Source organism: Cervus elaphus, chromosome 28, assembly GCF_910594005.1.
Source record: "Cervus elaphus chromosome 28, mCerEla1.1, whole genome shotgun sequence".
In the NCBI taxonomy this organism is placed as follows: Eukaryota; Metazoa; Chordata; class Mammalia; order Artiodactyla; family Cervidae; genus Cervus; species Cervus elaphus.
Window position 1 is genome coordinate 18,186,072 of NC_057842.1, and position 12,637 is coordinate 18,198,708.

At 37.9% G+C, this 12,637-nt stretch overlaps 1 protein-coding gene across 3 annotated transcripts in view; it reads right to left on the reverse strand.

Annotated features, from left to right (window-relative positions):
* The window catches only part of COL12A1 (collagen type XII alpha 1 chain), a 117,414-nt gene that overhangs the window by 85,327 nt on the left and 19,450 nt on the right, over nt 1–12,637 (reverse strand). For all 3 annotated transcript variants that reach the window (XM_043889868.1, XM_043889866.1, XM_043889867.1), the window contains exons 9-13: nt 12,336–12,626; nt 11,284–11,886; nt 9,909–10,181; nt 6,921–7,193; nt 4,569–4,841 (exon numbers count right to left, since the gene is read on the reverse strand). In XM_043889868.1, the coding sequence (XP_043745803.1) occupies nt 4,569–4,841; nt 6,921–7,193; nt 9,909–10,181; nt 11,284–11,886; nt 12,336–12,626 (1,713 nt within the window). The remainder of the gene's footprint in view (nt 1–4,568; nt 4,842–6,920; nt 7,194–9,908; nt 10,182–11,283; nt 11,887–12,335; nt 12,627–12,637) is intronic.

A 12,637-nucleotide genomic window follows, 5' to 3' on the forward strand; every position in this document is an offset into this window, starting at 1 on the left:
ATTACAAACCATAGTCACATATATCAAAAGGCAGCATTGCTGGTGCCTACATGCATGCGTCTCTGTGCTGCTGCTGAGGCAAATAATTAGACAGGTGCATTTCTCATGATCTGAAGATCCACATGGGGTTGATTCTACTTTTTCCACATATGAGGCCAAAGAACTGAGGCCTCATTTAAGTAACTTTCCTACATTTCCTTAGCCCTTTTCCATTTGCTTTCTGAAAAGCAGATCATCATCCAATTCAAATATAATTATAACACAAATTAGCCAGTGATAACTGAAAAATTAATCATTATGAAATGAAACTATTTTCATCTTATAGATTGTTCCAGCCAGCTTTCATTGAGTTTCACATACCACTTTCAAAAATAGAAATTAAATTGAAAAGGTAATGTAACCCACTTCTAAATCAATTTGTCTTTTCCGATAGAGCTCAACTCAAAGTCATCCAACTTTCCACGGCAGAATAAGGAAGACCTGCTCTGGATAATGTTCATGTGGAAACATACTTGATTTACAAGCAACGACTTGTAATCACCATTCCAAAGGACAAAGTTCACTATTGATCAGTTAACTTACTTTAAGTAACACACAGTTCTTAAAAAGCTCTAAACAAATTGCCCTTCAACCTCAAAGCCTGGATGAGATTTCTTCCATAACTGTCACCTCTCCGACGTAGTTTAGATTTTTCTCTGATAAGCCATCAATGTGTGGGAAAGATGTTACTGTTTGGTGATTGGACTACAGTTCCCTGGAAACATCAGAATTGTTATACACAGAATGAGTGATTTTTCTAATTATGAGACAGCAGTAAATCTAGGAAAACACAGAGGCCTTATTTATTCCATCTTGGAGGCACCCCATGTATCTTGCAGAAGAATTCTTGTGATGTGCTAAAAACCTCATGGTAACCAAATGTCAGCTGAGTTAGCTCGGTTTGATGTATAGGAAGCCTTTCGTGTTTAGGACACCAGAGGGTTGCTATGGCAACTGAAACGAAAGAAATTCTGAAAAATCATCTTTTCCACAGCCATCAAACACGTTCAAAAGTAAAAGAACTGTATTATTCCAACGCTGAAATTTGCATTCATTTGCAGCAAATCTCTGAATTAAAATGGGAATTATTCATTTCTAGGTTTAAGAGAGCAGGTTTCCCTCTGTAAACACTAGCAGTGACAACTAAGAATTCTTTCAAGATCTGAAGTTCATTTACATGCACAGCAGTGTTTTAGTAATTACATTAAATCTACTTTAACAACAACAGGAGAAAAAAACAATGTAAATCAAACCTAATAGCTTGTGCTCAGATTCCTCTGAAGTTTGGATCTGAAATAGTAATAAACTCTGCCTTTGTGATTCTATTTCATACAGTACTAGGGCCAACCATGAACCCTCCCCAACGCCAATGCTAATAAATCTCTCTTCCAGGGACAGCGGAATTTTCTGATCATTGGCTGCATTTCAAGAAAGCACTAGGAAACAGATTCAAGTTAGGGATGGTTATAACCCATGCTAAATATTTTTTTAATTCTTTCTTAATTGAATAGAATGCACTTCAGTCAATCTATAAAATTTTCAAGCCACAGAATGCCCTCGCTGGCTGAGCCATATGCCTCTGGATGCAAGAGACATTCCTTCAAGGTCTGCTCTAACCACCTCCTCTCCCAAGAGAAAAACAGATTAGAAAAACAGCAACCCTCAAGAGCAGTTGGCTGGCTGTGTTTCTGGGCTTTCCATTCTCTGCATTTACCATCATATCCTATTCCTGTATATGGTATGTGGATTTGGCTGAGTTAATACAATAAAATGAAATGGAATAACCATGAGCAAAAAAAAATCTATTATTTTAACTTAGTCACAACTATGCTTTCACATATTTGATAAGTTTACCACACATCATGCAATGAGATAAATATGTTAACAAAATCAGGCTGGCAGCATTTTCTCTAATCCTTCACTAAAGTGAAAAGCTTTGGTGTCAATGGAAAAAAATCTACTATTACAATCTAGTTATGAATTAACTATATTTTTAAAGTGAAATTACAAATCATCTAGCTTTCCTCCATCTCAGGGAATGGGAAATAGTAATTTTTTTATTTATTTTACTACCTGTATATCACCCTTGGAGATTATTCCTGACCAGATACATGGGTGTGCACACTAACACACACATTCAAATTCGTGGATTTTCTATACCACCTGTGCAAAGCCATAAAATTATAAAGAATTTAGCTACACACTTGGCCTAGAAAAGTCATTACCCAATAGAATGTTTGCTGTGATGTTAAAATGTGCATTTTATCTTCTAAAATTTTATAATATATTATTCTTAGTAAAAATGCATTAATCTTTAGAGGCAACATTTTGACAAAGTGTAAGTATATTTATAAAGTAAGAAATGCAAAAGAATATAAGAAGTTTAAAAAGTATAAGCAGAAGTAAAACTATTAAATTATTTTCAAGATATCCCTTATAAGGGAGAAATGTTCGCAAATATAAACAATCTACAACTATTCTATAAAAAAACAAAAGCTCCAAAGCCAATCCTTTAAAACTCCTAGAGGAGCAATCTATGTTGAAAGCCTGTAGAAAGTGCATGAGAAAGAGAACTGAAAGGTCAAAAAAAAAAGGACAAATTTCTCAGAAATTCTGAATGTTGCTCCAGGTATAAAGATCACATGCTTTCATTGTTTGGACTGTGTCCCCCTAATTAAGGCAATTTCCATTTCCATCTCTTATTATTTTCAAAATTTTAGAGTAACCAGTCAACATCTTTGATATACTTACAAAAGCTGTATCTTTAGATATCAGTTCTAAACTGAATGTTGTTTCCCCTTGATGAATTTTATATATGTGGAGTATTTTCCAGATCCCAAAGCATTTCACTTAACACCCTACCATTTGATCTCCACAGTAAGTCTGGGAGAAAGGGGGGAAAATGGTCATCCCCTCTTTACAGATTGATAAACTGAGGTTCAGAGGGGTTAAGAGGTTATTTCAAAATCACATGGTAGCCAGACCAGGACTCGTCAAATAATCAGTACTTTGCACACTGGGATTTAATCTTTCATTTAAACCCTCTTCTAATAATAAATTTCACAGAGTATTGGATTAAACCTTTGATCACTATTAGAGACAAAACTTTGATTAGACTGTTTTTGTCAATTAGCTTTTATTTCTTACCTAAGTCTTAAAGTTTTAATCAACACTGCCTCTTGTAGATCTCATCCTTGTAATTACATCTATCGTCCCCCAAGCTCTTGGATCCACTAAATCTGATATGGATATTTGTCTAATAGCACTGTGATCTCACATGACAAAAGATACTTCAGATTCATTTTCTTCCTACAATTATTTTAAATAAGGCAAAAAAAGGTGGTGATAACAAAAGGAAACCCAACCTCCCGTTTAGGCCCCAGCTACGGAACTGCATCATCATTTTAACCATCCACTGATACTGCTTTTCAACACTACAATCCATTCTCATTGTAGTTAAGTTAAATTTGTGCTTTCTCTCTCTCATATGACTTACTTTCTGGTTGTGGTGAGTCAAATCTAAGCTGCCATTACAGTTCAAAAGAGCCTAAGAAATATGAAGCCCTCTGATAATGAACTCTAGAGAACCAAGGAAACAGATCCAGTCTTGTTGATGGTTCTTACTAAGTACTGCATTAACTTTGAACTTCTAACACAGAACCGAATTTTAGAAGTCATTCAGAAAACAAACAGTAACTTGGATTCTCATATTTCTCAAGCTTTTATAAATGCTTATAGGCACAGTCAGAGAAGACTCTTGAGGGTCCCTTGGACTGCAAGGAGATCCAACCAGTCCATCCTAAAGGAAATCAATCCTGAATATTTATTGGAAGGACTGATGCTGAAGCTGAAACTCCAATACTTTGGCCACCTGATGTGAAGAACTGATTTATTGGAAAAGACCCTGATGCTAGGAAAGATTGAAGGTGGGAAGAGAGGGGGACGACAGAGGATGAGATGGTTGGATGGCATCACCAACTCAATGGACATGAGTTTGAGCAAACTCCGGGAGTTGGTGATGGACAGGGAGGCCTGGTGTACTGCAGTCCACGGGGTCACAAAGAGTAGGACACAACTGAGCGACTGAACTGATACTGATATTGATAGGCACAGAGCAGGAGAAGAGGTTATTAGTCAGAAAAGGGCTCCTTTCTGCTCCTGGGTGACAAACCAACCACGTTATCTCAGGCAAGCCAAACCCTCTTGTTCCATTAACGTTTCCTCCTGTCCACTCTGAGAGTCACACACCCATTCTCCATTTAACCAACCCATGGCATAATAGACACATTTCTACAGCCTTACTACACACTCAGCTCCCCAGTACACTGCTTCTCAATCAAATTTAATTTTTCTGGTAGCCTATATCTCTGAATAAGAAGCAGTTTTATGACTACTTATTTTTCAATACAAATTCCTTTTAAGAGAAAAGATGGCACACACTCAGATTTCATTCTCTGAATACATTTTAAGCTTCCTAAGCACAGTCAGAAGCAAGCTCAGAGATTTCTATAAAATATGACAGTAATCACCTTCAAGTGTTGTTCCTTCTCCAAAAAGGGCATCTCCAGCTCCAGAGGCGTACAAGGCTGTCACAGACAAGGCATACGGCGTCCCTTCGTTTAACCCTCTCAGGACGGTACTTGCTGAGTCTCCCTTCACAGTGACCTCCTGAGTGTCACCTCCTGCCACCGGTGTGTATGTGATGAGATACTGTTTCACCTTTCCTGGTGCCCCCGTCCAAGCCAGTTTCATCGTTGATGTCGTAGGATCAGAAACTCGTAAATCCCTCGGCTTCCCTCTAACTTCATTAAAGAAACAACAACGTCAAAACTCATTATTTAATAAAATGACTTAAAAACATTTTGCTGCTATATATATATATAATCAATTGCCATGCCCTCCTCCAGGAGATCTTCCCCACCCAGAGATCAAACCCGAGTCTCTCACATCTCCTGCATTGACACGCAGGTTCTTTACAATAGTGCCACCTGGGAAGCCCATATCTATCTATCTATCTATTGATAGATATGTCATCAAATTTACATCCTGGGTGAGATTATGACTATTGTAACTGCTGACTAGTCAACAGAGTTTAAGCGTCTCTAAATTGGGCCCTATGTGTTAGCAGAAACGAAGCAAAAGCCATCCAATTTCTCTTCTGTACAGAAGTCACACAGGTTAAAGTCTTCCATGCTAGAATCTTTCATGTGAAAAAACTACAACATTTTCTCTAAAACTGGAACAAAGCACTACAAAATGTATATATGCTGATTAGTAACACAGTGAAGATTTTTAACTCCTCTAAGAAATAGTCAATAAAAAGACTTTGTTGGAGGAAAGCTAGGAACATCTAAATGTGATGCCCATGAAATATGTTAACCGATAAAAATGATAAATAGTGCTGTCTCTAGAAAAATATATATGAGAGGAAACGAGCCTCAGTTCCACTCAGGGGCTGCCCATCCCTTTGCAACTGTGATGTTTGGCTTTTCATGACTTTCCTGGTAACGGGGCCATGTGGTCTCCGAAGGGTCTCAAGGCTCCAAACTCTATCACGCTCCTCACCAGGTACACATCCCCCAGCTGCTTTAACTCAAAAAAATATAAGGATGAAGCATCACTGGGTCATTTTTTTTTTTTTTTGGTGCCCAGTACAAAGAGCCCTAGATCCCCAACTGGAAAGAATAAGGGTAGTAACTTCTCCAATGGAAGAGAAGAAGAGGGCAGGTGGAGAGGGTCTTTGCAGGAGAGACTAATTAGCTAGGCTGCACCAGGACAGGAGTCATGAAGCAGTCAGCCTCTGCAGGAGGGCAACAAACTCACATTCACTGCTCATTAACAACATTCAGTTTCCTTAGCCTCAATGTTTTTGCAACACTAAGATAATAAAAGTAACAACTTCATAGGTCCTATGCAGGGATTAAGTGAGAGAATACATGAAAAGCTCTGCACAGAAGCTGATGCGAATAGGTGCTTAATGGTGGTGGTGGTTTAGTCTCTCAGTTGAGTCCAACTCTTGTGACCCGTGGACTATAGTCCAGTAGGCTCCTCGGTCCATGGGATTTCCCAGGCAAGAATATTGGAGTGGGTTCCCATTTCCTACTTCAGGTACTTAATAACTGCTCATTATTGCTGACATGGAATTATTATTATGTTTTTAAAACTTTAAAGACAAGGAATAAAATGAAAAATACATATGCCTTAATTTTTATTCATGAAATGATACATTAAATATTAATAACTTGCAACTAATATCAGAATCTATCCTGGAAGCCAAATCATTCCATTTAAATAAAAACAGGTGAGTATTTTTAAATCTTCCTGAAGAAATAACAGGTAATCTATCTCAATGGTGCATAATGAGATTTTTAATCCCTAATCATCATTCAATTTATAATAGAATATTTAATAATATTATATTACAAGAATATTTAGACTGTGTCATACAACTCAGGTTTCTGCTGACACCAATAAATGAGGTCTGTGCTGTGCTTCGTCGCTCAGTGATGTCTAACTCTTTGCAAGCCCATGGACTGTAGCCTGCCTGCCAGGCTCCTCTGTCCATGGGGATTCTTCAGGCAAGAATACTGGAGTGGATTGCCATGCCCTGCTCCAGGGGATCTTCCCAACCCAGGGATCGAACCCAGGTCTCCCGTGTTGCAGGCAGATTCTTCACCATCTGAGCTACCAGGAAAGCCCAATAAATGGGGTCACAAGTAAGTCAAATATCTGAGTAAATCAAATCTAATAGGACTAGCATCTTAGATACTCCAATAACTGAGACAAAGTATCTCATGGCTTGTAGTGTCTGAATAGTTGTCCAAAGTGCCTCCTAGTCTGAGATTTCAGTTGTTACCAAATAATGAGCATATTTCATCTACCTTCTTCAGTGGCTGCATTTCCAGTCAATGGAGACCCGGGTCCTGAGAAATATTCAGGAATTACAGATACTTCATATTTTGTGTCTGGAGTCAGGTTCTCCAGTGTTCTCCTCCTCTGATTGGCTGGAGTGGTAACTTCTTTGCTTTCTCCACCAGCAACAGGTCTATAAATAATTCGGTACCTTAAGACTCTCCCCGGAGCTTGAGTCCAGGTAATTTTAAAGCTATCCGTAGTCTCATCTGTCACCTTTAGGTTTCGAGGTGCTCCTTTCACTAAAATTTAAAAAATAATAAGTTGATTGATTATATGTGAAGAATAAAAAGCTAGTTTTTGATCACTAAGTTACAGCATTTCTCTAAGCAAATCCATGAGCATGTTTTGACAAACATCCTGGTTCCTGAACTTATTCGGCCAGATATTAACTACATTCTGAAATGGCAAACACACTACAATACCCAGAAAGAAACTGAGCACTGTCAACTGTTTAATCAAATAAAGAGCTATATAACAGTAAACTTTGAAAATCATAAATATTCTATAAAATTGCAAATTAACATTGACACAAAATGAAAAATAAAGACAATCTGTTTCTTCAAGTACAAGTAACAAGGCTTTCACTCTTACTAGATTTTCTCAAAAAAGCAGGAAAGTAATACCTAACACTGAGGTCTACCATATTTACCCATTTGAGCAAACTGTCTTATCCAATCAGTCACACTGTTAACTTTTTTATCTGCACAGTCATTTGACTTGAGAATAATTAGACCACACATGCATTAGACCAAACATATTTGTAGGTACTTAATGAATACTAGCTGAATCTAAATCTTGAAGTTAAATTGCAATGTAATTTAAATGAAATGAAATTTCCATTAAGTCTTAAATGAAATTTTCATTAAGTCCAAATGAGAACATCACTTGGTTTTGTGGTTTAATGACCTTTTTGTCTAAGAAGCTAATTGTTCATATGGACAACATGGTCAGGAAAGATGAACTAAATCCACTAGGGTAAAATCACAGTGCACTATATCTACATGTACCTCTCATGCAATCAGAAGTTTATCTAAATGTCCAAGATATCCAATAGACCACTCCAGGGAGGAAAAGGAATTGCATATCTCAAGAAAAGAAAGCAAACTGAAAATTAATTTGCAATTTGGCAGACCTATATCCATGATTCATTTAATATGGCAAGTAAAAAGGCTATATTAGTCCAAGCAAACAAAACTGATGGATCTGAATACTGGCTCTGAAATTTAATTAACGTGTAATTTTGAGTCTCAGCTTAGCCAACAGCAAAAACGTGACTAATTGTAGGGTTATTGAGGTGGTGAAATGAGATAATCCTTGGAAACAATTATCATAGTACCTGACACATAGCAGAAGCTTAATAACTGCTAGTTTAATAAAGATATTGAATCAGACACTTCCTTATTGACAGAAGAAAGTTTAAATCTCAGATTTCACTACAAACAACAGAACTGGAAAGGCGTTACCAAACTCTATTGTAGTAGCCCACTGAGGAAAAATTAGAGTGTATCCAAATATAGTTGACTGTACTAAAAAACCCTCTAGGTTTTGATTTCTTCTTGAGACAAAGTTCCATCTCCACCCCCAAAGTGCTGAAGAAAAAGGGCCAGGCTCATCAAACCACAATTTGAGAAATCAGCAGAAAGTCAGAAAAAGCTAAGTGTGGACTGCTAGGTTATACCATCACAAAATTCATAAGACAAGAAGATACCTTAGGCCATTTAGTCTATCTACTAACCTTCAGAAAGGAATATACCTAAACCATGCACAAAAGAAAAACCAATCATACTTGAAAAACTCAAAGATTCTCTAGCTTTTATCAGCAAGTAGACCTGCACATGCCTTCCCTGTCAGCAAATACTTCTTTGTTTGTAACTATCTTAAATTCCTCATGCTGCTGTTTCAGCCTTTTCTATACCCAATAAAAATGGAGAACAACTGACATCTCTTATAATATTCACTTTTTATCTTAAAGAGTAAATATCCGGTGCTAGTCTTCTGACAAGGTTCTTTGGAATACGTTAAATATCAAATGTAGAAAAATGTATCAGAAAGTATTCAACTCTTTCCAGTAAAGCGGACACATCTAAACAAATATCACTTAAAACATCTGGTAAACTTTGTACACCCAGGTTCTTAGCAGGTCTATCTACAGTAGCTAAAGGATGAAGCAATCCAAGTATTTACTGATGGGTGAATGGATAAAGAAAAGTTGGTCTATACATACATTGGAATATCATTCAGTCATAGAACAAAGGACATTCTGACACATGCTTCAAGCACAGATGTACCCTAAGCCAGTCACAAAATGACAAATACTGTATGATTCTAGTCATATGGGAACCTAGGGCCATCAAATTCATAGAAACAGAAAGTAAAATGACTGTCTGTTGTGGGGGAAGAAGGGGGAGTTGTTTAGGAGTAGCAGTGGGAATGAAGAGTTGTTGTTTAACACGTAGAGAGTTCCAGTTTTGCAAGATAAAAAAGTTCTGGAGACAATGTGGTGATGTTAGCACAACAATATGAATGTACTAATTGCCTCTGAAATGCACACTTTAAAAGGATTAAAACGGTCACTATAATGTTACTTATAGATACATTTTACCACAATTTTTAAAAGTTGGTAATATATATCTGCCATCAGAGGTTTGGTAGCTCAGAAGTATTTGAAACATGGGATAGAAAAATGCTAGATAAGCAGTATTTCAAGAGCTAATTCCACAATCATTAATGGTTCTCTATGTCTCAACCTCAAATTCATCAAAATGAACATAGGATCTTTTACTTAAAAGCTTTTTCCCTTTTGAAAAAAGATTTATGAGTAGCTGTATTTTAAAGGAACTGATACAAGGGCATTCACACTGCTGAACTATAAAGCAGATGGTCATTTCCCATGGTGACTCTGTTCTGTGATAAACTATTAGTTTGGGGGAAACGGTGGGGAACCCTCCTCACACCTTCTGCAGTGGTCTCCTCTCCAGCTAAGGGGATACTGAAGCCATCCTCGTACTCCGCGGTCACATTGACGAGGTACAGGGTCTCTGGTTTCAGGTTGCTGAGGACCACACTGGTACTCGAAGCTGGCTCCACCAACGTCACTTCATCATCCCCAGTAGCTTCTTTGTAGGTGATGTGGTACGAAAAAACGTTTTCTCCAGCAGGAGACCAGCTGGTTTTCAAACTGTTGGAAGTCACCTCAGAAAAATTAATATCCTTTGGAGGCACATAAGCTGTTAAGAGAAAAAGAAGGGCATAGTTAAATTTTTTTAATCTACAAAGCAAACACAGACCCAACAGCTACGCATTTTCTGAAATGCCTTCCGTTCTGTTGGGAGAGTGGTCGCTGAGGCCAACGCACTGAGTAAGTAGTCCACACAAGACCAGTGAGAGGCAGCCTCTCACTCTCACTCACAGCCCTGCAAAGAGGGCTTGATCATTTGTCTTGATCATTCATAATACTAAGTTATGTTGTTTAATAAAAACAACTATTAAAAAAAAAGCTGAATTAGAGTTTTGAGCTTCATAAGGCAAAGCAGTAACAGAATGGTCCTACCCACAGCTAGAATATTTAAACAGTATCAGACCTAAAATGAATCATCAAGCAAACGGTTTGACAGATATTTCTCTCATACCATAAATAGATATTTCAAAGTAATAATTTAAAATGTTTTCCTAACAAAAGAATATTTATTAAACCAAATCATAGGAAGACGCAATGTTGAAGGCAAGCTCACTGTCCTTAGCGGACATACAATGAAACTGAAGCGACAAGAGAGGGCAAGGTTATTAACAAAAAAGTGGTCTATTTGAATGCCAAGTGACTACAAGTGATAAGCGTTATAGCTCTAGAACAGTTACGAAGCTTGATGCAAGAGATGGGACTTTTAATCGAATGCTGAAAAACAGAAATTGACCAAATGAAGAGAAGAGAATAGGGAATTCATTTGTGAGGAATGATGCCCAAAAATGGTCCAGGAAAAAGAATTCAAAGATCCAGGACTATACTGCAGTCACCTTTGATTCAAAGGAACTAGCTCAGCCCTCCACTCAATTCAGTTATTTAATTGGACATGACAAATGGGCGTGACAAAGCTGGTTCCCAGTCCTACATGACTCTTAAGGTAAACAGCTTTTTCACCAATAAACATCTGACCCGTAGCCAGGATAAAGCCATGTCTCAGAGGTAAATGAGCTAAGTTCAGTAGTTTTCAATAATACAGGAAAGTTACTTTTTCCTACAGATAGAATTGACAAAGCAGATTATCCACTATTTTAGAACCCAAAATGCTTTGTTCATGAAGGAATAACTTTTACTTTACAGAGTCTACTAACCTTTTTTCTTTATGGCTGCCAATTCTTGCTCAATTCTAAGGCAGATTGACTGTGTGAGTTCAAAAGATATCCTCTGAAAAGCATCAAAATCTTCCACTGTGAACACATGGGTCTCAGCAGGAGGAGAGGCAATGGCTTCTAGTTCTGAGCGAACAGCATCCTTCACACCAACAGCAAAGATTTCAACATCTGAATTCCTCAGTTTTATAGCCGGGTCTCTGAAAGCATCTGAAGATTTTCCATCTGTGATAAGAATCATGACCTTTGGGACATTGCTTCTTGAACCCTTGCTCGGCACAAATATTTTCTCTCTGACATAAGTCATTGCTTTCCCAGTGTTGGTAGACCCTCCTCGGTAGGGGAAAGTGTTTATTGCTTCAATTATATCTTCAACTTTGGTGAATTTTTTCAGTGTGAATTCAGTATGAGGATCCCGGCTGTACTGGACAAGACTTATCTGTACCCTATTTGGTGAAATCTCAAAACTTTTTACGAGAACTTCCAAAAAGGCCCTAACTTTAACAAAGTTTGCAATCCCAATGCTATAGGAACCATCAACCAAAAACACAATATCGGCTTTTATATCCACACCACGTGAGCATTCTGTAAAAAAGAAAGAAAGCCCATTAAAGTTTGAATATCAATTAATCATTTGAAATAAACAAATTTATAAACAAATATGAATTAATCATAAAAATATAAATACAGCAGTTTCTCTGCATCTTGGGGGTGGGAGTGGTTCCAGAACCTCCTTTCCCATTCCAAACTCTGTGGATGTTCAAGTCGACTCTATAAAACGGCACACAGGTAGGTTGGCCCTCCAGAGTCACAGATTCTACATTTGTGGGTTCAACCAACGTCAGACAACACAGGTGGTTGAATCTGTGGTTGTGGAACCCATGGATATAGAGGGCTAAAGACATCTGACTTTCTTAGTAAGCAGGCTTCTTTAAAAGAAACTTATCGCAACTATTTTGTTTAAAAGTTAAGTCTGAACCAGAAAGGTATACTATCAAATGGACCGCCACACATTTCAAACCCTATTAACTCACCCACTTGAACTTTCATTGGTTGAGTCTTCTCCATTATCGAAACAGGTTCACTGGATGTCAGCCCCTTCATGGCAGAGACACTGATCTGGTACTCTGTGTCTGCTGAGAGGTCACGGACGCTGAGCGTGGTTGTCTGAGGCCCCACACTCAGAGCGTGCTGCCGGCTTCCTGTGGTCATGGGTATGAGGAGAACTTTATAACCAGTCACTGCGCTAGGAGATGGACTCCAGCTTAGCTTAACGTATTTCGACGAGACTTCCGTGGCAATCAAATTTGAAGGAGGTTCAACAACTACAAAACAA